The following is a 27341-nucleotide window of genomic DNA, read 5'->3' on the forward strand; positions in this document are numbered from 1 at the left end:
CTGTAAACAGTTGGTATTAGTGGAAAACCCTTTAACAAGCCTCACGTGTAAATATTTTTGCGCATGCGCGCAAGGACGGAATCCCCCAGAGAAAACAAGGTCACGTTTTGACGACGCACAGGTGAAAGTGATTTAAAATGAGACTTTTAATGCGTATTGCCGAACTGACACTTAGATTTTGTCTCGTTTATGTATCTGCTTGATTTGAAATGAATTTTTAAAGAATGCAAGTAAAAATCAAGCGTTTAAATGAAAAATACGGGTACTGCTTCTGTACGGGAACTGCTCGCATGCCAGTAAACAAATAATTGCCGCTATTATTCTAAATTGGCCAGAGTGAGCTCCGCTACTGGCAAGGTAAAATGGTTTAACAGCTCATTATTACCTATGGTGCTGGAGGTATCTTCTGATACAGGAGTTGATAGCTGCGCGTCTCCAACTTTATCCTCAGTATCGGCGATTGTTGTCGAACATGCCACGCCTGAATCATCAAACGCATCTGTATCTCTTGATACAAGCTTTTCTGCCCCGATAAGATCTGGAGAGGAGTTTTGAACCTCGTCCACAGCACTGTACAGCATATCCATTTGTTCTGGTGTAAGGTTCATTTGCTCCGGGAACAAATTCATAATATCAGCATTCAAACCCTGACCATACATTTCCATCGATTCATTATATGGCACCGTTTCACTTTGATTAGATGACACCAAATCCTCGTTCTCAAGACTCAGGATTGTATTTATTATTGTCTTTTCATCGTCAACAGTTTCAGGTGGCTGGGTTGGTGGAAACACTCCGTTGTTAAGCTTTGCTGCCATGAATTCATTTCTAAGATAATTTGAACAAGGAGTACCAGCCGAGTTTTTTCCCTGTTTTGAGCGCAATTTAAGATTTTCAATGTCTTGATCAGTTAGATGAGGCACAACAATATCCCCTGGCTTAGGTGGAATGAAAACACGGTCTGTACCATTTGGTAACGGTACGTCTTTGCTTTCTCGTCGGCGACTGCGTTTCTTAGTATTCATAAAGTATACAAACTGATCCTGAAAATTACTACTTCCGGTAATTTTAACTTTCGGATCTGTCCGCTTTGATTCAATATATTTTTCACTGCGGTACTTTTGTCTATATGAAGTGGGAATACCAAGTAAATCACTTTCACTATCCACATCAAAGTCTTCGTTTATATCTTCTTTCGTCACACTCGCGGAGCTCCTTTTACGCTTTGCCGACTTACTATCAGATTTGAAATCTGGATCAGACTTTTTCCCTTTTACATGAGTTACTTTTCCTTTAACATTGTCCTTACTAAGAAGTCTTGCTTCAAGAAAACTGTTCACTACAGATGGCATTAAGTTTTTCGTACAGTAATCATGATCATGCTGAATGTGATCAACAACAAACTGCTCTAATTGGGAAGAGGGAGATAAGCTGCTTTTCACTTTCTGTACAAGACTACCTAATGTATCTACTACAGGGGAAGATTTTCCACTATTTGATCTCCCTGTTAAAAGAGATGTATTAGATGTATTTTCCGATTTATCTTCCCCCTGTACTTTTATAGAAGATGAGATCAACTTGGCTGGTGACTCCAAAGAAGCACCAGTGTTACTGAATGAAGCAAACGTCCCTATCCTGAACTTTCCATATTTTGGTGGGGACATTTCTGGAGGAATTGTTTCTTTCACTTCTTGTTTTTTTGGAGTTAATAATCCTAATACACTTTCAGGTGTAGATTTAATTAGCTTTGGGGCTTCAGTCACTGATGGAAATGCAACCTTTCCTACAGGTGCAGCCAACGGTACCTTAGCTAAATTGGTCCCTGTTATAAATTTCATATCTTCATGCAAAAATACTGGTCCTCCAAGAGTTCTTGCCAAGTTATTATCATGAACGGTTAAACTTCCATTTTTATTCAAACTTACAAGCACTGGAACAAGACTTTTCAGAGCTGGAGACTTTTCAACGTTTTCCGATATCACTGGAATTATTTGCTGCTGCTGATGCATTTCAGGGGATTGAGTCACATCCTCGTACCCACTGTCCTGAGACAACTCGCTCAAAGATCCTTGCGGAGTCTTTACCTCCTCACTTTCATTTTGTTCAGAACAATCCGTTTCCCCATAGTCTCCTGTTGTGTTTACTTTTCCTTGCACACCAGCATAACAGTGGTCTGAATCAAAACAAAAGATATTGGTTTTCCTAGTTGATGGTGATAATATATCGTTAGCACTCTTTTCACAAGTATCAACTTTATCAGTAAACAACAGCCCTGATTCTACGTTCAACTCTCTACTATCTGAAACTGTTTCAATACTGGGTGTATCGGGTTCACTTGGACAATTGGTTTCGGAAAGATTTAAAGATAATTGACTAGGGTTATCAGTTTTATTCATAGTTTCATTCACTGACTGCAAATTGATCTTGCCCTGTGCATCAATTTCAAGAGGACTTTTTGAAAATGGAGTCTTATTATTTTCCACAGCCGAGTCGAAATGTTGATTTCCCAAGCCGAGTTCATTTTTGTGATTAATTTTAGGACTTACAATTCCAACAGAGTCCGGATTTCTGCAGTCAGGTGACAATAAATGAACACTTGATGATGAGTCATCTGTACATAAAATGTTTCCTATCTCAAGATCTTTCAGAGAATCATATGATAAACACTTTTTATTTATGGATACAGCTTCATTATTTTGTACCTCCGGTAATGTTCGAGTTATATTCAGTCCAACTGGTTTCTTTTTTATTCCTGACATGTCAATATTTGGACCATCAAATTGCTTTCGCACACTTAAAGATTTGCCTTTTTCAACATCTGATATGGCGGAAGAACTCGGCATAACTTCACTAGCAAGGTCTTCCTGCTCGTTCTTCAAATTAATTTCACTAGATGCAATAACTTTCAAATTTTGTGACTGATCATTTAGTTCTGGTTTGGCAAGATTTTCTGAAGTATTTTCTGCCACACTGGAAATTGGATATTGCTTAAAATCACTCTTTTCAGATGTAAAAGATTGTTTAGTGATGCTTGGACCATTTTTTAAAATTAATTCACCAGTTTGTTCATTCAACACTAAACCATCATCATGTAAAGAAAATAAATCAGATTTTGCTTTCAAAGTATCACATTTGCCTTCTTTCGTATTATCTTTCTGAATCTGCGCATCAGATGATTCACCAGTTGCCCTAATGCTGTTCTGTTCAAAGTTATGAAAAACAATCTCTGTATTTTCATGGATATCACATTCTGAACATTTCTGTTCTGAATTTCCCTGATAATTAGCACAAACTCTATTTAGACAGCCACTCTTATCACTGCAGCCAACATTCCCGTTCACCATATGGACAATTTCGGAGTCAAACATTTTAGACGTAGGACTTGAAGTTAAGTTATGAACTTTACTTAAAATCGGTCCATCAGTGGTTGTTGTTTGTTCCGAACCTGTACTTTTATCTACCATTTGTCTAGTTAGTTCATTGCTTTCAGTGACCTTTTCAATCTTACTACTATTCCTTTTTGCATTTCCGTAATTATGCTCATCCAACATTTTCTCTAAATCTGAGTTAATGTCTGGCTTTCTAATCTTTTTGACAATAACTACACTTGGTTTACTTTTCGTAATATTGTTATTAGTAGTCAGTTCTCTATTTTCTTTCTGTCCATTTGTGCTGACATACGTTGTTTTAGCTGCAGTATACCTCTTCGGTCTAGAAATGATTATTCTCTCAGGGCCATCATCATGCTTCTGCTGCTGCAGCTCAGCAGCACTTGCCAACAGGTCTAGAGGATTGAACCCATCCATCTTAGAATACAAGGCAATAGAGTCCACCCTGCAACATAGAAAGAGACATTGATCTATCAAATGCCTTCAAAGTAAAATTTCATATTCATTCAAAGCTAATTTCAACTAGAACAAGCACTATTGTCCAGGGTCCAATGTTAAACAATTTTGTAAGCACTAAACAAAAACAAGCAATTATCATAGTATTGCAAGCAATCCATAAGTCCCCTACCGGTAAGAGCCCAAGCAACATTCTGAAGGGCCATTGGCCATTCACTTAGGTTCCTATTTTAAGTAAATTTGTTGAAAAAGTTCTTTTAAAATGATCACAGGAAACAGTTTTTATGTACAGACAGACGGACTGAAGGACACTCTAAAGTTATTTTTTAAACATCCCTGTTATGAAAATATAACATTTTTAAAATCCTATCATGATTGAAGAAGTTGGAGAAAAATTACCAATTTCTCAAAAAAAAGTCTAAGTTCAAAAGGGGCATAATTCTGGAAATAGTCTTGCTAGAGTATTGAACACTCACAAATGTTGAGTGACAATAAGAAACATTTATATGAAGTTTGAAGTAGATACATTCACAAAAAGAAGTTATTAAAAAAAAACAATGTTTTTTTTCATGAAAATTTTAAGTTCAAGGGAGGTAATTCTGATAAATTTTGTGCTAGAGTTGTAAACCTTGTCACATATGATGTGGTTTATGACAAGCAACTTATATTTAAAGTTTGAAGAAAATACCTTAAGAAATAAAGAACTTATAGTGAAAAAACTTAAAAACTAGAATCAGAAATCTTGAAATTCAGTCTATTTGTTGCCATAGCAACCAGAATTTTCAACATAGGAAGATAAAAAAGGATGTGCATAATTTCCATACTGCCATCTACCCATATGTCAAGTTTCATAAACATATTTTCAGTACTTTTTGTGTTATCACTGGTTCCAGGTTATGTGTAAAATTTGCCATATTTTCAGTCTATTTGTTGCCATAGCAACTAGAATTTTCAACATAGGAAGAAAAGAAAAAAACGTGCATAATTTCCATACTGCCATCTATCCATATATCAAGTTTCATAAAAATATTTTCAGTACTTTTTGCGTTATCGCGGGATCCAGGTAATGTGTAAAATTTGCCATATTTTCAGTCTATTTGTTGCCATAGCAACCAGAATTTTCGACATAGGAAGAAAAAAAAAGACGTGCATAATCTCCATACTGCCATCTATCCATATATCAAGTTTCATTAAAATATCTTCAGTACTTTTTGCGTTATCGCGGGATCCAGTTTTGTGGACGGACGGACTGACGGACGGAAGGACTGACGGACGGACAGACAGACGGACGGAGGGTAAACCTAAAGTCCCCTCCGGTAAACCGGTAGGGGACTAACAAGTGTTTGATTGGTTATAAACCAGCACAGAATTGTACTTGGACCAACGAAAATCCCGGGATTCGAGACATGCTAAGGCAGGGCTTTTTTTCCTTCTTTAGCAGTGGCCTATATAGGGCTGCTTCCCCAAAGATAAATTCTTTAAAATCATGCAGATATCCCCAAACATTGAATTTACATCCAGTTTTTTCTTCCCCTTTTAACTTACAAACTTACAAAGGGCAGTAACTCTAAATAAAATACAAATAACAACTGAGAAATATGATTCTTAAATAATGCCATTATACCAATGGTAACCACTAGCTTAAAACTTTGTTATGCTGTCTGTATTTAAAAGAAACATTATACATATGATTGCCACACAACAGCCTAGACTCTATACTTAGTGCATATATTATTGGAAATAAGACCCAAGTGTAACGTTGTATTAAGTGTTTACATTATTACTCATTGTAAATAATCTAATTGACAACAAACTTAAAAGACAAGTCCCTAGGCTAACATGCCTAATAGTGGTTTGCTATCATTTATCAATATAACGTTGTATGTGCAAATAAATTTTGACAAAAATACCATTGCAGATTTTATCACATACATTCTTAAGATCAGGTGGTCATTTACAATTCATACTAGTAACTAATCATTATAATAAGTTCAACTTTCCATTATAGAAGTAACAAACATTTTTTTTTTCATAAATTAAGGTGAAGCAAAAGCAAAAATACTTCATTATGTGAAATGAATGTCTTCTTTTCAATAAATCAATATCACATACAATGTACAATAATAAACCCAAGGGCAGTGCCAATTTTCACCCAATAGGCCTGATTGATACAACTTTGTGGCGAACTATAAGGTAATGATACATATTATCTATATAAATACATATCTTAAACTGTGAGGACAAGATTGTCTCCTTTAAGCTTACTGTGAAGGTGACCAACATGTACACCAGGTTAAAGTAGCTAACCTCTAGATTTGTTTTACCTTTAGTTTTGTAAAAGCTTTAAAATTGTTTTGAGTAAAAATTGTGTCAAAAATACAAATAAAGTGATTTCACTTAGCTCACTTCTGAGCACTTTGTGCTCAAAAGTGTACATCGTTCTGAAAATTTTCTGTCGCATATAATCATTTATTCATAGAAAGAAACAGAAGTTATCAAACATCCATACATTGATTTATGTATTTTTAAAAAAAATCAGATTTTCCTCCATACATGATTACTGAAATGTTCACATACTGTAGTTAAATATTTGTTGTCCTGTTGTTGTTTATTATTTACAGCAGTTAACAATTTCAGATAAATTGTTGAAGCAGGAAGTTAAGTATCCAAATTTTCTTTCCTCTTGTAGCTAAACATTAATGTTAGGCTAGCTGACTGTGTAGGCTGACAAATTTACAGTTTAAAGGGATTGACAACGTATCAACAAATTCACATATTTAATATAATAATTAACACATTGATGCACTGACATATCATCAAAATTCAATAAGCTATATTAACAAAAATTAAAATAAAAACATTAAAAAAATAAATAAATGAATATGGAAAACTTACCTATATCATTTTTCCAAAGCGATCTTGGTCAGTATTTTCACAAGATCTGTATTTGTCAGCAGAGCCATATTTACCGACATTCATTTCTTTCCTCTTTTCATGCTAAAAATAAAAACAAAATAAATTTATGCAAATAACTGAAAAAGTTTTGTGATATAGAACTACAGTGTAGAACTGTCAATTTTACTTGTCCAAAAAAATCATCTGGACATCAAAATCTCCATCTTGGGTTGGGCTGAAACATATTATCTTTTTACATCTAAATAGAAATACAACAAAAATTCAGTGTACATGCAAAATGTCATTATGACAAAATGTAAATTCTTAATTATTTTCACATACTAGTGTTTGCCTGAGTTGGTACAGCCATTTTTGTGACACAAATAAGCATGACTTGAGTTACTGAATACAATGAAAGTATACATGTATGTATTTTCTCTACTATCATATTACCAATTTCAAACAGTCTTGTATTACTTTACTTTAGTTTAACGACTCAATACTATGTTTAACCAACCTCTTCATCCAAACAAAAAGTACATGTAGAATGTGAATCATTATGCAATCTTAACCATCAAATTTTTCTTGCTACATATGTATCTTCTGAAAAAGTTTCGAAATACACAGATTTGTCAACGTTTTTTTTATGACTTCACTTAATACACATAATAATGTGAGTATATTTAAACAGATAAAATATCATAGTTATTGAAAACTAATTTCCCTCTCAAAAGCGTATGTCCCCAGATATATAACTTATTATTAATTTTGTGGAGTGAACAAAGAAAGTAATTTGCAGCATCACAAACAGCACTTAAAATTGTGTAAATTACCAAAAAGACGTCAAAATGTGTAAAAACAGACCTTAATGTTTTAGTCATGCAGTAGAAATATGGTGATAAATACTACAAAATCAGTCATTAATACATTAATAATTACAGAACTTTATAAATTATTTCTTGAATCTTGAATCTTTTTTACTTTTCTTAAATATCTCAAGTTTAATTTTCTTGAAATAGTTTGGCTAATCTGGAGGCATGCAGCTTTAAATGGTTGAATTATAAATAACTATTATAAGTGTTTTAATTTCCATCTTGCCTCGACAAAAGTACATGTGTTTAAATCATAATAAAGAAAATCATTAAAACATAGCCACTCGTAGGGTGACCATCCATTACTATAAATTCAATTAATCATCCATTACTATAAATTCAACAAATCAATCAATCTGAAAACCCTTTATATCTATTTATAATAAACATTGATTGAACAACTATAAAGAAAACAAAACAAAAAGCAACACACCTATACATGTTAACACAACTGTAAGTATCACTATACTGAGTTTACTACATGAAAAGATATAAATAAATCAATAACCAGTGAACTAACACTTGAACCCTAACATGAACCTCACAAAATTGATTAGCTTTAAACACAAAAGAAAAACCTATGTAGAGTAATCTCCCTGGGCTTTATGTGAAGAAAATCTATACATACTGGCAAACACCAGCGCATGTCAAAATGAGGCTACCAGTGGGGGATAAAACCAATACACGGTATACAGTTGTACACACAGGTAAATCAAACAAGTTACTGGTCAGTGGCTGTGACTAATGTCTTAATATCTGATGAAATATATTTATATACTGCTATAAATAGAATATCATGAAATTATTGAATGCAGCCAAAATCTAAAATATTTAATAAAGTCATTATAATGATCACGTTCAGATATTGTCCTGCCAAGTGAATGACTGTTAATATGCACTGGTCCTGAACAAACTTGGGTGTCATATGAGCGGAAAACTATCCTAAATAGTTTATGACATAGGGTTGTGCACTCCCTACTTTTTTTTTCGCTAACATACATTCTGACTTTATTAAATCACCATGTTAAACAGGACATATAAATCATGCTTCATAAATCTTTCATAAACCTTTATATAACCAAAATATTTTTAAACTTAAACACTATGTATTGGTAGATTTCTTTTCCTATAGTGAGTATACAAAAAAAGATGGTGTTCTATTTAATGAATTTTCACCTTATATAAAAGTTCTGTTCCCTATTGATATTTTTACACCTGTTTTTATACTTCCAAAGTTAGCAATTCTTGCAATAACTTTTTTTTCAAATTTGAGTGGCTAAGGTCTCTTCCCAATTCAGTCTTCTACGCGAAATAGAAATACATTAGGCAAAATATAAATGTTTTCCCAATCCTGTCTTTTGAAAAAGTTACCATTCTCTGACCTTTTATTAAAATAACAACAAAGTTGATCACAAACATTGACATGTGTTCTTTTGTTAAAAACAGTTTGTGGTGAAATTCTTATTGTAAATGCAATAATGACCGGTTGGGGTCATAAAGGGATCTATCAATTGTACTAGTTAGTCAGTTGTTACAAGACTTCCTTTTTCTGTAGAAGGGGCACCTAAGGCTACTTCTCATCAGGAAAATTTCTTTAAAATCATGCAGTCTTCTACCTAATTTCAATTAACACCCCTACAAAGTTTTGTTCTTCCCATTTTGTCTTACTCATGGGGCCCCTTCCATGAGCTGTGAAAATAGCCCTGTGGTTTATATAAAATAATGAACTGTGACCATTTACAAATTACTACTGAATAAATTACAATTTTAGTTCAATTAAATACAATAAAAAATAGCTTTTTAATGTATTCTGATGAAAGATAAATAAGTGGGGAAAAATGTGAACCCTAAGTTTGCTTGGGTCAGGAAGGGAAAACACAAATTTACTTAAATCTAAAATTAGCATTTATATTGAGTATCGCTTTATAAAAGGAAATAAACATATTATAATACAGCACATTTTAATTCTATACCTTTCACATATGGTTAAAATCAATATAGGCGTTGAAATATGGTTAAATTCAATAAAGGCATTGAAATCTTAGTGTTATAATCCATCTAACAAGTCAATTAAAGCTACTTTTATAGATTAAGAAAATGAGATGGAATCCCCGCCTCCTCTTGGAAAAAAAAAAAAATTGTGCAATTTGCTCTGTTTTCCTGCAGCATCTTTTTCTTTTGAACATTTTTGACTGAAAAGTTACAAAATCTTCAAAATTAATGCTAAAAAGCAGGTAACTTGTAATCAAAAGCCATTATAGATATAAGTAAAACTGTACCCAAATCCAAATTTGTGAGCCATTGCATTAAAATTTCACTAGCAATGTGTCCCCCACTTCATATGCCTGTCACAAAAGCCTATCTACATACTAATGCATATTTCATAAAGGTCAAGTGTTGTATCAGCAATACATGTATATGATACCAATAGTATAATAACTTATAAGTTTCATATATACCTACATGTTTGAATAGTTATCAATTTAAGACAAGGATTTTGCATGGAGTGTCACTACAGGGTTGTTTTTTTGTTGGAGTGGTTGATGGGAGAGGTGCTTCCCTTAAAAGTTAAATTTGGGCCATCTACTGGCCATGAGCAATGTCCCTACCAAAGTTAACAAAACTGGTTTCATTTTTATCTAAAGCATTTTTGAGTGTCATGTTTAATAATGCTCATATTTTCATTGGCAAACTGAGGTGAATGCATAGATCCGTAACTGGTCTAATTCTCATAATCAAATTGTGAATAACAATAAGAATTTCACCACAACAAAAGAAAGTTTTTTGTGGTTAAATCTATTGTTATTCAAATATATGGGCAGAGTAGAGATCTATCGATTAACTTTAAAAGTATATATTTTTAAAAAGATTGTTAATAATAACCATTGACCAACAATTGATATTGGAAAAAAGTTTAAAGATAAAATATAAATCTGCCTAAAATAAAAACAGACTACTCCACTCTATAAATTGAATGTAACAGGTAAATTCTGGGCCATGTGAGTGATTTATAGTTCATGCAAAGTAGATTATAAAATTAAAAGGAATTAAATCAATTATTACAAAATGTACAGTAAGGTTATTTTGACTTCGGAAGTTCCCCCTGTTCACTCACTATGTACCCTTGGATAAGCATATAAATGTACTTTTAGCTAGTCCATTAGTTTAAGTTATATATAAATACAGTGAATTCTTGATATGTACAGGATGTGGGACAACCTGGGCAATACAAACTATTGATAACCTAATCTTTTTGTTATGTGACCTTGACCTTCTATATGAATCTGAAAAAAAATCAATAGAGGTCACCCACTATCCATGGACAATGCACTACAGAGTTTCATGTACCAGTATTAAGGCTTGTAATTTCTCAATTCATTGACCTACAAAAATGTATCTATTTATATAAGGATTATGTATACATCACTCTGACCTTAACCATTGACCTCAAAAATCATTAGAGGTCATGTACATGCCTAAGACAATACTTCTATTAAGTAGTACTACTATTAAGTTGAACAAATTTAGACTTGTTGTTGTTTTTCAAGTTACTGATAACAAGGATTTTACACAGTATAACTGTGAATTTGGCTAAGAAGTCTGACAAAGAAAAATCATAAACTAGTCAATGTGTTTACATTTAGCTATGAAAATCCAGAAATGAAATGTGTGTTTTGGGGTATACACTTGAGCACTGCCCATGCATGAATTATATACGGGTTTTCTGATGGACCATAAGGTGAAAATGGATGCTACAAACCTAATATCAAAACTCTTGGCATCGCAATTTCTGTGATGGTTTTTTTTTTCAAGCTTACATTCTTAGTCTATTTTTGCAGCTTTATTCTTGCATCTCAGACAGGATTATCTACCGTTTACACAGGTGCTAGAAAACTCTGTCTTACACCCCCCATGTAAGACAGGTCGCGTGCTTTAAATGACGTCATTGACCTGCGCCTTTTATGAATGAATCGCGTTCTTAGGATGACGTCATTTTTCCGTTATGAATGAAGTTGTAAGTTCATACGCTACTATAAGAAAAAAGTGCGTAATGAGAATATCAGTTTTCATAATTTCTGTTCCGAAAATAATTGACATGTAATATGCAAGAAAAAGAATCAAACACCGGCTGTTGGTACAGGCAGGAATATCTAGCTCTCGTGTAACTGTTAAGCGGAAACTCGGCAGAGCCTCGTTACAGCCGTAAACAGTTACCCTCGAGCTAGATATTCCGGTCTGTACTGGCAGCCGGTGTAAGATTCTTATAGTATGTCAGGACCTACTGTTGAAGCAGCAGACTTGGCCTATTCAATGTTTGTTGATTTGATAATGTGTACAAGGTCACTTACAGATGATTTCCAGATGGCCCACATAGGATCATTCCCTAACTACTATGTAAGTGGTCAAGGGGGAGATAAGTATATCTCAAAATCTCACCCATGCACTATCTGGTTACAGGATGGGGTATATAGTTTAGTTGTTTTTTTTTACAAATATAAGTTTGCCTAAGAGCAGTCATTTTTTCCAATGATAAAGTGACAGACAGATCAGATTTTGTATAAGACAATGTTTCTGTAAATGTTTTATTACTGTGAGGTAGATAAGCTTAAAGCTTTGATATACATGAGAAATGATCAAGTTTAACAAAATAACAACTTGGGAATATATCCATCATATACTGAAACCATACTGAATAACTTGACTTTTCCAACTGTCAGATAACAAATTAAAGTTTGCCCAAAATAATTCCTCGGGTCTGGATGGCCATGTTTCAACATTATTAGCATTTTTACAATGTAAGCAAGCTTTCATATTGCGAAGAAAACTTGTAGCTCATTTGTATCATTCTTGAAACTAATAATTACAGCTATTTCTCATTAAATAATAACATTTACAACTTCACAGTTAATAAAATCAGGCATGAAATGCAGGACAAGAAGAGTAATACCAAATTTGATAGGGTGGTGATGACACAGGTGCAGAGTTAATTATAACTTTAAGGGCCGAACTGACCAGATTCAAGTTCCACGACAAATAGAACAAACACTTCCAAGTTAAAGAGAAAAGAGGACTTTTCACCACCGATAGTTTTTCAAACTCAAAACCCTGGTCTTAACAGTGTTTCTTCTTTTCTTTAAATACATGTATTACATACTTTAGTGTAAAATACTTTTTAGATTTTTTATATTTTGTGCAAAATTAACCAAAATTAATGTTTTAACACATTTTTCAAATACGGTATTTTTCACAACTTAAGAAGTCAAAATGGTCTGTTATAGATCATGATCAAATCCACTGTGACATAGGAAATATACCACTGTCTATTTCTGACATCTTTATTTCCTTTTTGGTAATACTAACACTATAATTATGACCAGAGCTCCAGATAATTTTTTTGGCCAAGGGGTTTTTACCCCTCAAAATTTAGAGTGAGGGGTAAAATGCAAATTCTGAAAAACTTAAGGGGTAAAATCTGTCAAAAAAGCATTTTGCATTTTTTATAAACAAATTAAACTTATTGTTGTGTTTGTTTGTTTGTTTATTTTCTTTTTTTTTAAGAAAAACCTTTACAAATTAAATACTGATTTAATGTGAAACAATACAAAACATGCCATGTAAAGTCAGACTTCCAGAGTATACTGGAACTCAAGTTTAGGATACACAGCAAAATTATCAGGGCTTCCATTTTCAAAATTTGGAAGTCAAAGACTTCAAAATCTCTGATATTGGAAGTCACATTATATAGGTAAAGAAGGAAAGTATTGATTTTCGGAAGTCACAGGCCAAATGAAGGAGTAAATGACTCCAAAACTTCCTCTAGTGGATGCCCTCAAGTTATTTTATTTTCTAGGAGTCAATATTTTTCTTTCTTTATTTTTGTTGGCATGTACCTTATCATGTACTCCAGTTTGAACAATTATAGTTGAAATTAGAATAAAAGAACATAAACAAGATTTTTTTATCTTTCCTTGAAAAAAGTCTTGGTCTGAGAGAAAATTGTCCGTAACTGTAGACTGGGTATGAAAATATTGAGTACAAAACTGCAGGTAAAAAACATGTTATTTTGTTCTAACAACAAAAGTTAAAGAAATTAAAATATATTTTTGTTTATATTGAGGCATAAGTATGTCAATAGATGCCTAAACAAACTTAATACTGTGTTAACTCCTACGATGATTATCTGGCACAAATTTCTTCAATAATTTCACAGGTTGATAGAGTTACCTCCCTTCTGTATTTCCTTTAACATGTGTTGTTGACAACAGAATTTTTAGTTTTCAATGCAATAAAATGGAAATATATTGTATTTTTATGCTCAAAACATTTTCTTTCTACATATCAAATGTTTACACTTCTATTCTTTTACGCATAAATTTTGACATACGAGCGTATTTTCATTTTGTTGTGCGTAACTGTGACGCACGAATTTTGAAAGTGATGCGTATTTTAGATTTTCTATGCGTATTTTACGCTTATACGCACGCTATCTGGAGCTCTGATTATGACACTGTTTTGTATACTGTACTATCACTTTTCCAGTCTTAAAGTTAGGCAATTGTTTTACTTTGTTAACCATGCAACTGTTTGTTGACTTTAAGCAAACGTTTTATTAATTGACATCAGGTTATACACTTAAACATGTGAAGGCTTAACTTTATCAAAGACCAGAAACGCTCTGATCGATGACCATCATAGAGGTCACCATTAACAGGTGTTGATTACCTATTTCAGAATTTTTCCTATTTTCCCACCTTATGTCATATATGTTATTTTTTTTTGTACATGTATGCATGTAATACAGTATGTGCATGAAGTGTGATAAATGGAGGTATTTTTTTATTTCATATAAAAAATTTAAAATATTATTTTCATCTATTTTCATTTCTTTTAGTTGTTCCTGCACAAGGGCGTAGCGCCCATTACGCACAATACGCAATTGCGTATAAAAAAAATCCGAAGGTAAAAAAATAAACTTGAGAAAATCTAAGTTTTAATGATTTTATTGCTATAGATCTAGATTTCCATTTCTGTTTTTACAAAATGTTTCCTTGCGTCATACTATTTACAAGTGTAAACTATGATTGTGTCACTCTATCGTATGACGTTTCTATTAATTATCGTAATATATGTGCCATAGGAATTTAAGTTTCTCGTTAACTCGAAGCATTTACAAACTTATTGCACAGAGATAAATGAAAAGCACATACAAAATAGGCTCACAATAACTTATCGTTGGTTAAATTCTCAGAAAATAAAGATTATTTAGACTTTTTATAAAGATTTTAACCAATCCTTTCAAAATCGTTTCCTTTGGTATAGCTCTATTTTAAAACGACGTATTTAAATCTTTTAAGTTCTAGTTCAACATTTTAAAAATCATCAACTCGGGGCAAAATTTAATTTCTGGTGTGTTGTTAATTGTCAAAGTGAAAAGAAACCTCCGTCAAATTCCAGGACAAGCGACCCTGTTTATGGTCCTAAAACAGGACCCTATTCAAGTCGATAATGAATCTGACCAGACAGAAACAAAACAGAATTCACAAGACCTGGCATGTGACCCTCCTGTGATCAACAAATCAGACGCCAATGTCGCGTCTCCTTCTCTCCTTTCTTCTTCTCCGTCCACCTCCTGCTCTTTGCCCCCCTCCCCCGCTTCTCCTCCCCTCGATCGAACTGCTAGAAGCTCCCTGTGACACGATTCCTGCATATCGGAAGTATTGATATCAGAAGCCGACTAAGAATGCCGGATTCTAAAAAAAATGTTGTCCTCACCGAAGGGTTCGAGCCACATACAAGTTGGGTTGCATCTGTCAGAGAACTCGAAAAAAAAGGGCAACAAGTAGGCGAGTGCCAGACTTTGTGTTTGAGCAAGAGAAGCACCCATCTACTTAAGGTACATCCCTTTATTTGATGGGGTATTTTGTGCTCCATGTTTTGTCTTTAATACGCCTGAAAATGTGCTTGTTGCTCGTCCGTTGATTGACTGGGGCAACGCAAGATAAGTCGTTGATGGGCACACACACTCAAAAGAACACATGAATTCCACCACAAGAGCCGACCACTTTGTACGCATCTGCAGGAAGGAAGAGCAGAATATGGTCGAGTCCGTATCAACGGCTTAATGGCAGAAAGTACAAAAGAACAGGGAGGCGTTAGCAGTCATCATTGAGGCCATATTTTTTGTGGGCAACAAAATATAATGTATATCTATACGAGTAAGTTCGTTACTTTCTCATCACCGCCTGAGGAAACCTATGGAGTGATCATTAGACCATTTAATATCTCGTTGTATCTGTTAATTTCCCTACTTTCTTACAATGGAATAGAAGTATTCTCAGAGTATATAATTTTTCTTGTGCATTTGGAAATAATACATACACTTGGATAAATAAGTCTGAAGGCTTAAGAGAAAAGCCGTTCTTACCAAACTGATTTGATGAGAAAAGCTAAAAAAAACTTGTTATCTGGTTTAATGCGTTTTACAATTGAACGGACATTCATACATATTTACCAATTTCATGATCTGCATCCTTAATCAAACTTCACATGGAAAAATTGTTGTGTATGTTTATATGCATGTGTAAAATAAGAAAACTAGAAAACTTGAGGCGTACACTGCCTTTTTTCTTCACAAATCTGTTCGAAGTTATAATGAAATAAGTTAAAAAGTAAAACGAGCAGCTATATGTTTATCAATTTATGGGGGGAAAATGACATAAAAATGCTTCATGCTTTACGTGCAAAAGGTGCTTCAAGACATGCCAGAGCCAACGATTTAACATCTAATTTTTCAAAATTTTCCGGGGGAGACCCCCGTACCCCCACCAGCGGGAGGGGGACACCACACCCCCTCCCGCACGCTCCCCCTCTCGACACTTCGTGCCTCGCTTTGCGTATAATTTATCAACCCCTAGCTACGCCCCTGCTGCATTTCAAACAGATTTTTTTTGTCTCCCCTGTTTACAGTTTGATTCAATTACAATTAAGTTTAAACTGTTCAAAATAATCTAAAAAGATAAATTGATCAATCTAAATGAAATATAACATTTTTGTTCTCTTTGGCTAATTTATTGATATCAAATACAACATTATAAATGCCATTTCTTACTGAAAACTAACTTGAGCATACAAAACTATTATAAAAAACAATTAGGATATTTTTTTGAAAACTGTCCTAAAAGTTATTAACTTTATTATGTTTATTAAATACTGTCTCAATTAAATACTAAGAATATTTATTAACAGTTTATCTGCTATAGATTTAATTTGATATAAATGGGATTTATCACATGTCACATTATGCCTTGATGACACATGAATTTGCCCCTGTTGTCTTTGACAAAATTATTGACATCACTTACTAGAGATAATCCAATCAGTTGACCAATCAAGCTATTACAACTTATTACCTCGTCCAAACATTTGACCAATCAAATTAACAGTCATAGGTCATGTCAAACAAACTGATTAGACCATTTATAGTACCCTATCAAAAATGATCCAGGATGTCATCAAAGAAGATCTCTACTTTCATTTTTACAGCAAATATGTGACCCAAAATACGGACACATTCATAATGCATGTTTCGTAATTTATTGATCCCTTACATCATCGAAACCTTTTACTTTTAGGTTGATACAAGACTGAAGGTTAATGTTATTTTTGTAGTCTAAACACATGAAAAATGGGTCATAGGATATTCGTCGATACATGACATGTAAAAAAAAATGCTCCAGCACTTTAATTTCCAAGTTAGTCGACAGTTTCTGAAGAAAAACAGAAAAGAATTTAAGGCACTAATTGTTATTTTAATTCAGATCGTCTGATGAAAATAATATGCTGATTGCATCCTGTCGATATTTACGTAGATGTTTCATTTTTGCCGCCATTTCCGTTTCATACTGAAACAGACGACGTCGAACAAATTATTATTTACAATCGCTAGGACAGGTTATACCCGACCATGAAGTCATAATTTGCTATAAATACTTACACTCTATCTTTCTTTGAACATCCAGAAGCGTTTCAATGGAGATCAATGTAAGGATAGAGCAGGAATATAGCAAATTTTATATGATCCAAAATAACTGATATGTCGTCCCCTTTACAAAAGAAATCAATGGAATGCGTTACGCGATGAAGGTTGATTCTAGTTTACGACTGTTTACAATGCGTCATTTTAAACGAAATAATATACTAGCAATAAGCTCGCACGAGTTGTTCCCCTTCGTAAACAACACCCCATCTAAATTTAGTTTAATTTTAATAAATTCAATCACTATTCACACCATTTTAATTGGAAGTGAAAATACTATCGTCAGATACCTTTTCGTCTATAATGAACTGTAGATGCTTCAACAACATGTGAAGCAAAGAATTGGTGTCATAATTTTCATACTGTATACTTGCTTGAAAATTATATTCGTAAAAAGTTTATTTTCTCAAAATTTTCAACTCGTTATAACATTTAGATCTATAAATCAAAATCTGTAATGAAAAGCTTTGACCACTCAACTTGAAATTTTAAAACTGGCTTTAAATTATTCTGCAAAATTATTATTTCAAAAATCAAATAACTCATTCTCCTGTACGGCATGATTTTCTAAACCCCTAAATTTAGATTATAATAGCACGGATTTATATTACATGTAATATAAATCCGTGATAATAGATACCTCTTTATGTAATAGATATACCATTGCTGCGTTGACGATTTCTGGGTTTGCGTAAATTATACCATAATCACGTGACCTTTCTTATGCCTTAACCTCACGAGACAAAGTCGAGTGAGGTTGCATAAGAAAGGTCACGTGATTATGGTATAATTTAAGCAAACCCAGAAATCGTCAACGCACCAATGGTGTATCTGTTTTAACATATGTTAACCCAGTGTGGCAATACCACGTGACATTGACGTCATTTTCGGCATCATTTCCAAGACAAATGTTGCTCGATTCGGAAAAGAAAATAGCCGTAAATATTTTATTTCTGAACCAATTTTTTTGGGATATGCACCAGTCTACGGGGAAAATTATAAGCTTTCCACAGAATATTGGATCTTTGTCAGTTTATAAGCCGTTTTATCAAACACTTTGCATAACCTTGGAAGTTGCTTGTATTAGAGCGGAATTCAGTTGCAAGCTATTTCGTTTTCTTGCGTTATCTGGTCTACGTCATGATTAAAAAGTCAGGTTTACACCAACCGGGAGTACGGAAGGCAAAACTATACCTAAATATGTTCATATTTTTATTATGAATGACATAAATCTTAAATTTTTCTTCAATTGTCAATTCTGGCACCAGTTCCAAGTCGAAAAAAAAAGGACTACAGTTTAAAGCAGATTTTAGAATCCGTTGCAAATGCAAAGGAACATGCTTACCGTTCTCTTTCTATAATTATGTTAACCATGAAAAACAGTGTATTTACTATACGATTTACATAAACACAAATGAATATTTAAATGATTTTTACTCGCTGCGCTAAAAGTGATTTTAAAAGTCGTAAAATTGTTGTCTGCATTTGTAAAGAAATTGATTTGCTCTTTAATCATTGTTCTTTCACGGTAATGATTATGAAAAATCTATTTGTGTCATGTAGCAATACTAAACGTGGAATTGAAAACAAAAACCCTAAATATCGCCAAAAACGGCAAAATTGAAAATGTTGCAGGCTCAGATTGACTAAGCTAGTCTGTCCAATGAACGTGTATGACAGAACACAGTGGCACTCGTTGATAAAAATGTTTTTACATCCTGTTTTCATACCCACGGTAACCGTTTTTCGTGAACTGGATATAACTTCGTTCACTTAAGAACACAATTAAACACACTATTAAACACTATCTATTTTATAATTGCATTTATTTCTGTTGATAAACTGCATATCTGACAAATTTAGTTAATTATATCAGTCAACTCAGCTTTATCAGAGAGCTCACCAATATACATTGTAAAGAGAGGAAGGGAACGGAATATTTATGGTTTGAACACATTTAAATCGAGTAGAACTTTTTAACAATAATGTCTCTTTCAACTGAATAAAAACGATAGGGCTATTTGGGACTATTTCTTATCGATGTGGTCATTGGCTATAAATGCATGAATTATTGCACGCGGCGTGACCTGCAGATGTCCTCAACAGGCTTTTTGTAGCATTCTAAGATATAAAAAAGGACCATACATTAAAATCTAAAACATGATAAACATGACGCATATACTAAATAAGTGAATCATCTGATATGTAAATAAAGAAGTAAGTCATTTGACAGTTGAAGTATAAAAATTGAATATACTCTTCAAATGTAATCGTAATTTTACTAAGCTTATGTTAGCTATCAATTACAGTAAAAACCCTCAATTAAGACCACCATCGGGACTGGACCAAAGTGGTCTTAATTGCGGGGTGGTCTTAATTGTGAATATTCTTATCAATGCTTACACACTTTTTGACCATGTATTCAATGGACGCATCAATGGCATATGGACCCTGTCGGACCGTATTTGGTACAAAAACGAATATGGTACAAATTTGTACCATATTCGGCCGAATATGGTACAACTGTCTAATTGTACCATATACGTATCTGCAGTTTTGGGGTAAAATGCCTGACCAAATATGGTACAAACTTGTACCATATTCGGATGAAAAATGTACCACATTCGTTCCGAATATGGTACACACTCATCATCGTCATCATCATCATCATCATCATCATCATCGTTATCTCATCATCATCACCATCATCATCATCATCATCATCACCATCACCATCATCATCACCATCATCATCATCATCATCATCATCATAACTACAATTTGCATCAACGTCTTCAATACCATCATGAAAATAATCATCATCGTCATCTCATCATCATCATCATCATCATCAGCATCATCATCATCATCATAATCATCATCATCGGCGGCCGGTAATCATTGGCGTCAACATAATAAAAAACTTTTTTCATCATCATCATTATAATCATTATCATCGGCCGATAAACATCGCAGTTATCATCATCACAATCATCAAACCCCAATCATCATCACCATTGTCATCATCATCAATTACATCAAAGAAAAAATCGGAAACTTCAAAGCTTTGTCGGCTTCTCAGCAATATGACGTCGGAACGACAAATCAACTTTACAAAGTAAGGCCAAATAAAACATTATGTCTGGTTCCGGTGACATGCCCCCAAAAAGTAGGTAGGGTAGGTCGGCATTTCTTTTTATTTTATTTATTTATTTATTTTTACTGATGCTGAGTGAAAGGTGATATAATAACGTTATTTTAATGTATATTTTGTGTGATTAAAGTCTTCTGTGCGTGCAACACTAAGCTTTTTATGTACTGTAAACATGCATAGTGTGCAAGCTGGAGGAGTTTTTTATGCACATTTAACCCTATAGGTTTAATAATTGTTTCTTTCTGTACGTGTTATATTTTGAAAATATAATTCGCTATAAACGAGACCATTTTCGGTGCTTGCTATGACTAGTACAGTATTTATGCAATTATATGGCAAAATCATGGGTTGTAGAACATTTTAAATTGACTGAATATCAGCGTAAAAAGAAGTCGCAGGGAATGCTTTACGTTGAATGCTTTAGTGCTGTGCAAATTCGTACATTTATTTAAAAATATGAGGTTTTGATTCGAACCTTGCCACAAGATCTAGAGGGGACTGGTAATAAACCCAGTAAATAAAAGACTGTTTCATCTAAAACTCATACTGTGCTATTTCAGTCTTTAAATCAAATGGTTTTGGGTTTGATAGTTCATTATATTAAAGCTAACAACTCCTGTTCCAGAAAATAACCAACACTCTAACGCACACATCTGCTTACCAACCAAAAAAGATTGAATATCCAATGTTTCAAATTCAAATAATTGACACATACAATGTATTTCTATTTTCAAAATTTACTTTCCCTTAATCAAGACAACATATTATAGATTCAAAACTTAAACTAAAATTATTAAGTTTTGTTTTATTTTTAGAATGTTTACATGAACGCTTTAAAAACGTTCTTTACAATTCTCTTGAATATTGAGTAAAAAATCGGACCAATTTTTTCGTATTCAAATAAAAAAAAGTTTAGGGTCGGGCGAAAAAAATAGGTAGGGTCGGGTCACCGGAACCAGACAATTTTTTTCTTTTCGCCTAATGTTTAGGAATACAGTCACACCTGTCTAAAGCAGCCAGTCAAACATCCTTATTTTTGGAGAGATATATTCATTTAAAAGAGCTCAAAATCTCTTAAATCGTGTTTTGGTGAAAATACACTTTCGAAAAAAAAAGTTTTGAAAATTTGAAAATTGCTATTAATGATCTTGTGAATTGTTTGGGTCAATCTAAAACTACTGACCAAAGGATATTGAATTATATCGAAGAAATTCTATCGTAAAACAACTGCAAATGCATGAAATATGAATTTCGTTAGTTATTTTTTCGGCCCAATTTCTTGTTTATTTTTCGGATTTTCTCATGCAATATTTTCTTGTCAGAAGTTTTAGATTGACCCAAACAATGCACGAAATCATTAATATGGCTGACGCGACGTCATTCGACCAATCGAATGCGACGTCGACATTCCTGCAACGACGTTTGCTTAAAGCAATCATATCTGGACAAAACCTACCAATTATTATTAAAATGTATTAAAATATAAGCATTAATACCGAGGGGTATTAAACGATCAAATTTTCCAAGAAGCGCTGGCGCGCTTCATGGATTTGCTCGCCTACCTTTACCCTTACAAGTTCACACTCTATGAACATAACCAAAATGCGATAATCCTCAAACTTTTACAGAGTTACCTGGAGCAAGCACGTCTCTAGTCTTAGAGTACTAGTACTTAGTAACCAGTACTAAGCAGATACATTCGCCAGTAATTGACAACTGCCCTACTTGAAACAGCGGTAGGGGGAAGAATGGCCGTAGAAATCATTTCGTGACCAATCTCCACGAAAGTATCTGGCCCGCCCGGGAATCGAACCCAGGCCGCCTGCGTGCCAATCTGACGCGCAACCGACTGAGCTAGCCGGCGAAACAGTTACACAACCAGCAAAATCCATGTAAAGTGTGGTTAGGTTAGCTGTTTCTGTTACTGCTAGTTACGACGACGACGACGACGACGACGACGACGACGATGATGATGATGATGATGATGATGATACTTTTGTCACTTCCACTATTAGGTTAATACAATGAATTTGAGTTTGAAAAAAAGTTTACACATCGGCAGACTATTTCATTTATTAAGAAATACATAATTTATGTACCATATACGTAGGCCATTTTCATTTTATGAGTTTTTTTGGTATGTACCAAATACGTTTTGGCGAGCATAGAAAAACTTATTCCAACCGAATATGGTACAATGTTTGTACCATATTCGGTCGAAAATTGTACCATATTCGGTCCGAATATGGTACATTTGTACCATATTCGACCGAATATGGTACATTTGTACCATATTCGTTTTTGTACCAAATACGGTCCAACAGACCCCAGTCATAGATCTTGCCGATGTTGCATTTACAGATGTTAATGTGAATATTTATATAATTATTGATAATCATTGTTATTGCCGTCTTTTTGAATGTTTTGTTTCAAGAAATTTGACTGTGATCGATGGCTGTTAGTTTGTAAAATCATTTATCTGTTTACTATTTTCTACTTTGTTTACTCGACATGGCGTCCATTCTCGTTCTTATTCATGTCAATTTTGGGTCTTTTTTTATAAATAGAGAATCACAAGTAATGCAACTAAGTAACAATACTATCAGATTTACACGGCAAAGTTCCAAGTTCAAATTGTGATTACGTTTATCAAACTCTATAGAAATTTATTATGTATACAACAATTCCAGAAAACATATATACCTTTTAAAAGTCTCTCTTTTGAGGACAGAAGAACCTATTCGTCACATTCACGAGTGTCAGTGTTTGTCAGTTACTCTTTACAAAAATAAACTGAAAAATACCTTTAGCTTTACAACACTCGCGTTAAAGTGTATAGCATACAAACGTGTTTTTTTTTTATTTTAACTCTTTCTCTCACTGAGAGCACATATATTTCTTATCAATTTCGCCATTGTGAAATTTCGCCATTGTGAAATAGAATAAAACACATTTTAATACATAGGATAAAATAAGCAATACTTTAAACATCTTCAAAACGAAACCAAAATATTATTTTCCGACAGGACTAAATCTACGTGATTGGACGTGCGCTATTGCGATACAAGTAAGTGTTATTGCTTTAAGGAACAATCAGTTTTTTCACAATCTCTCTGTGAAAGATCAACAACGAAAAACTAAATTGTAGAAAGAGAACGGTAGGCATGTTGCTTTGCATTTGCAACGGATTCTAAAATCTGCTTTAAACTGTAGTCCTTTTTTTCGACTTGGAACTGGTGCCAGAATTGACAATTGAAGAAAAATTTAAGATTTATGTCATTCATAATAAAAATATGAACATATTTAGGTAGAGTTTTGCCTTCCGTACTCCCGGTTGATGTAAACCTGACTTTTTAATCACGACGTAGACCAGATAACGCCAGAAAACGAAATAGCTTGCAACTGAAGCCCGCTCTAATACAAATAACTTCCAAGGTTATGCAAAGTGTTTGATAAAACGGCTTATAAACTGACGATGATCCAATATTCTGTGGAAAGCTTATAATTTTCCCCGTAGACTGGTGCATATCCCAAAGAAATTGGTACAGAAATAAAATATTTACGGCTATTTTCTTTTCCGAATCGAGCAACATTTGTCTTGGAAATGATGCCGAAAATGACGTTAATGTCACGTGGTATTGCCACACTGTAACCTATAGCTCTTCAGCGCTTCTTATCTAAAATTCTTCCAAGTATAATTTCCAATAACCGTAAATTATACCATACCCAGACTATGGTATAATTTTCAGTTTTGAAGATCGAAGGAGTAAGTGTTTCTGGGCGGAGCTATAGGTTAAAACAGATACACCATTGGTGCGTTGACGATTTCTGGATGCGTAAATTATACCATAATCACGTGACCTTTCCTATGCAACCTCACTCGACTTCGTCTCGTGAGGTTAAGGCATAAGAAAGGTCACGTTATTATGGTATAATTTACGCAAACCCAGAAATCGTCAACGCAGCAATGGTATATCTATTACATAAATAATAATCTAGATAGCATTTATGTAAGACACATTATGTCCAAAGTGTAAAGATAAATCTACGGAAACGCCCTGGTGCCAATTCATAATGTTCTATAAAAAAACAAACTCATGTACGTAGGAGATTAAAAAGCCTAATTAGGAGTTTTTAACTCCTACGTAGGACTTATAAAGTCCTACGTAGGTTTTTATAACTCCTACGTAGGAGTTTATAAGACCTACGTAGGAGTTCATAAGTCCTACGTAGGACTTTATAACTCCTACGTAGGAGATAAAAAAGCCTAACTAGGAGTTTGTAACTCCTACGTAGGACTTATATACAAACTCCTACGTAGGACTTTATAACTCCTACGTAGGAGATAAAAAGCCTAATTAGGAGTTTATAACTCCTACGTAGGACTTTGTAACTCCTACGTAGGACTTTATAACTCCTACGTAGGACTTATAAAAACCTAATTAGGAGTTTTAAAGTCCTACGTAGGACTTACAAACTCCTACTTAGGACTTTATAACTCCTACGTAGGAGTTAAAAAAGCCTAATTAGAGTTTATAACTCCTACGTAGGACTTTACAACTCCTACGTAGGAGTTAAAAAAGCCTAATTAAGAGTTTATAACTCCTACTTCTACTTCTATGATGAACTCGTCTGTAAATCCGCTGTGCAGACATCAGCGACGAGCGGTGATGTGAATTGTGCTCCATAAAACGTGGGCTAAAAACCTGTCCCCCATGTGCGGCACCAGGCGTTCGAGTTAAAATAATGTGAAAACGTAATGTGAAGTAAAATCCAACATGTTTGTACACTATACACGATGTTTAATAATTTACACAAATACGTAAGACTGGACAGCAGTTTTAAAACTGTCCAAGTTGTCCACAGTTGTGATGTTAGCTGGTAGGTTGTTCCAATAAGGTACAGTTCTTGGAAAGAATGAATGCTTGTACGCATTAAGTCTGCAGTGATAAGTGACGAACTTTACCGAGTTTGTGTATCTTGTTGATAGTTGAGGGTGGTATTCAACTGGTACAGCCACCAGGTTATTAAACACTTTATACATGAGAATTAAGTCCGCACACTGACGACGTTGTTCAAGTGTTGGCCATTTTAGGTCGTGTAGCATTGATGTTACGCTAGATGGATTGTTACGATTGAATGGTTTATTCATGACGAATCTTGCCGCGTTCCGTTGTATTTGTTCAAGTTTCTTTGATGTATTAAGTTGTTGGGGATTCCAAATTGGTGACGCATATTCCAGTTTAGGTCGAACCAAAGTTTGATAAGCTCTTTCTTTTACTGTGGTCGGGCAATGTTTTAAGTTCCGTTTGATAAAACCAAGAGTACTAGAAGCTTTTGCTGTGATTGAATCGATGTGTAGGTTGTATTTCAGAGTATCTGCTAGTTCAACTCCCAGATATGGATGGTTTTTAACAACATGTAGTGATTGATTTTTCATTTTGTAGTCAAATACAGATTTGTTACGTTTATTTGTTATTGACATGGTCGCACATTTATCGACGTTAAATTCCATTTGCCAGATATTACTCCAATCAACTAAAGTGTCCAGGTCTTTTTGTAAAATATTATGATCTTTACTGGTGAGTATGGGTCTATAAATTACACAATCGTCAGCAAATAGGCGAATTGATGACTTAATATCCGAAGCGATGTCGTTAATGTATAGTAAAAACAATGCAGGACCAAGCACGGTTGCCTGGGCACGCCGGATGTTACCAGTGACGGTCTTGATGATTCTCCGTCTACTACTACTCGTTGATAACGACCGTTAAGGAATTCATTAATCCATAAGTTGGTTTCATTACATATACCATAATATTGCATTTTCACAGAGAGGCGCTGATGTGACACTTTATCGAAAGCCTTAGAAAAGTCAAGCACCGCCATATCAACCTGGTGACCAAGATTAACACTACGAGCAATGTCATCTGTAGTTAATAAAAGTTGAGATTCACACGAGCGTTTAGCCCTGAACCCATGCTGGTTTTCATGAAGAATGTTCTTGATGTCTAAATGGTTCATTACTTGCGAAACTATTATATGTTCAATCATTTTAGAAACAACTGCGGTTAAACTTACAGGGCGGTAGTTCGATGGTTTGGTTCTGTCGCCTTTTTTGAAAATTGGTACAATGTTAGCGTTTTTCCAGTCCAATGGTACTTCAGATTTATCAATTGACTGTTGGAATAAAGACCGTATAATTGGTGCTATTTCAGTTACACATTCTTTCTAGACTATGATTTTATCTGGCCCAGAAGCTTTCTTGGGATTAAGTCTGTTAATACACTTAACAACACCATTTAATGTAACGTTTATCTTGGGCATCGAGCAGTATGGCGAAATTCCTTTATTTGGTAGATTGTCCAAAGATTCTTTCGTAAATACTGAACAAAATTGGTTGTTAAGCATTTCTGCCTTATGACTAGCGGATTCGGCGATTTGACCGTTGTTTTTCAATGTTCCAATGTTCACGCTGTCTTGTTTACGAGACTTTATATATTTCCAAAAGGATTTCGAAGATTTATCATTTTCTGGAT

At 34.0% G+C, this 27341-nt stretch overlaps 1 protein-coding gene across 2 annotated transcripts in view; it reads right to left on the reverse strand.

The window, feature by feature from the left end:
• LOC132753696 (uncharacterized) overlaps positions 1–17765 on the reverse strand; it is a 30887-nt gene extending 13122 nt beyond the window's left edge. The window contains exons 1-3 of one of the 2 annotated variants that reach the window (XM_060744194.1): positions 17607–17765; positions 6741–6842; positions 386–3834 (exon numbers count right to left, since the gene is read on the reverse strand). In XM_060744194.1, coding sequence (XP_060600177.1) covers positions 386–3806 — 3421 coding nt within the window. In that variant the 5' untranslated portion in view covers positions 3807–3834; positions 6741–6842; positions 17607–17765. Of the gene's footprint in view, positions 1–385; positions 3835–6740; positions 6843–8045; positions 8065–17606 lie in introns of those variants that run through there. The other variant, XM_060744201.1, reaches the window with a different exon arrangement.
• Positions 17766–27341: the final 9576 nt, after the last annotated feature.

Source organism: Ruditapes philippinarum, unplaced genomic scaffold (genome assembly GCF_026571515.1).
Source record: "Ruditapes philippinarum isolate M1 unplaced genomic scaffold, ASM2657151v2 ctg3534_1_1_1_1, whole genome shotgun sequence".
In the NCBI taxonomy this organism is placed as follows: Eukaryota; Metazoa; Mollusca; class Bivalvia; order Venerida; family Veneridae; genus Ruditapes; species Ruditapes philippinarum.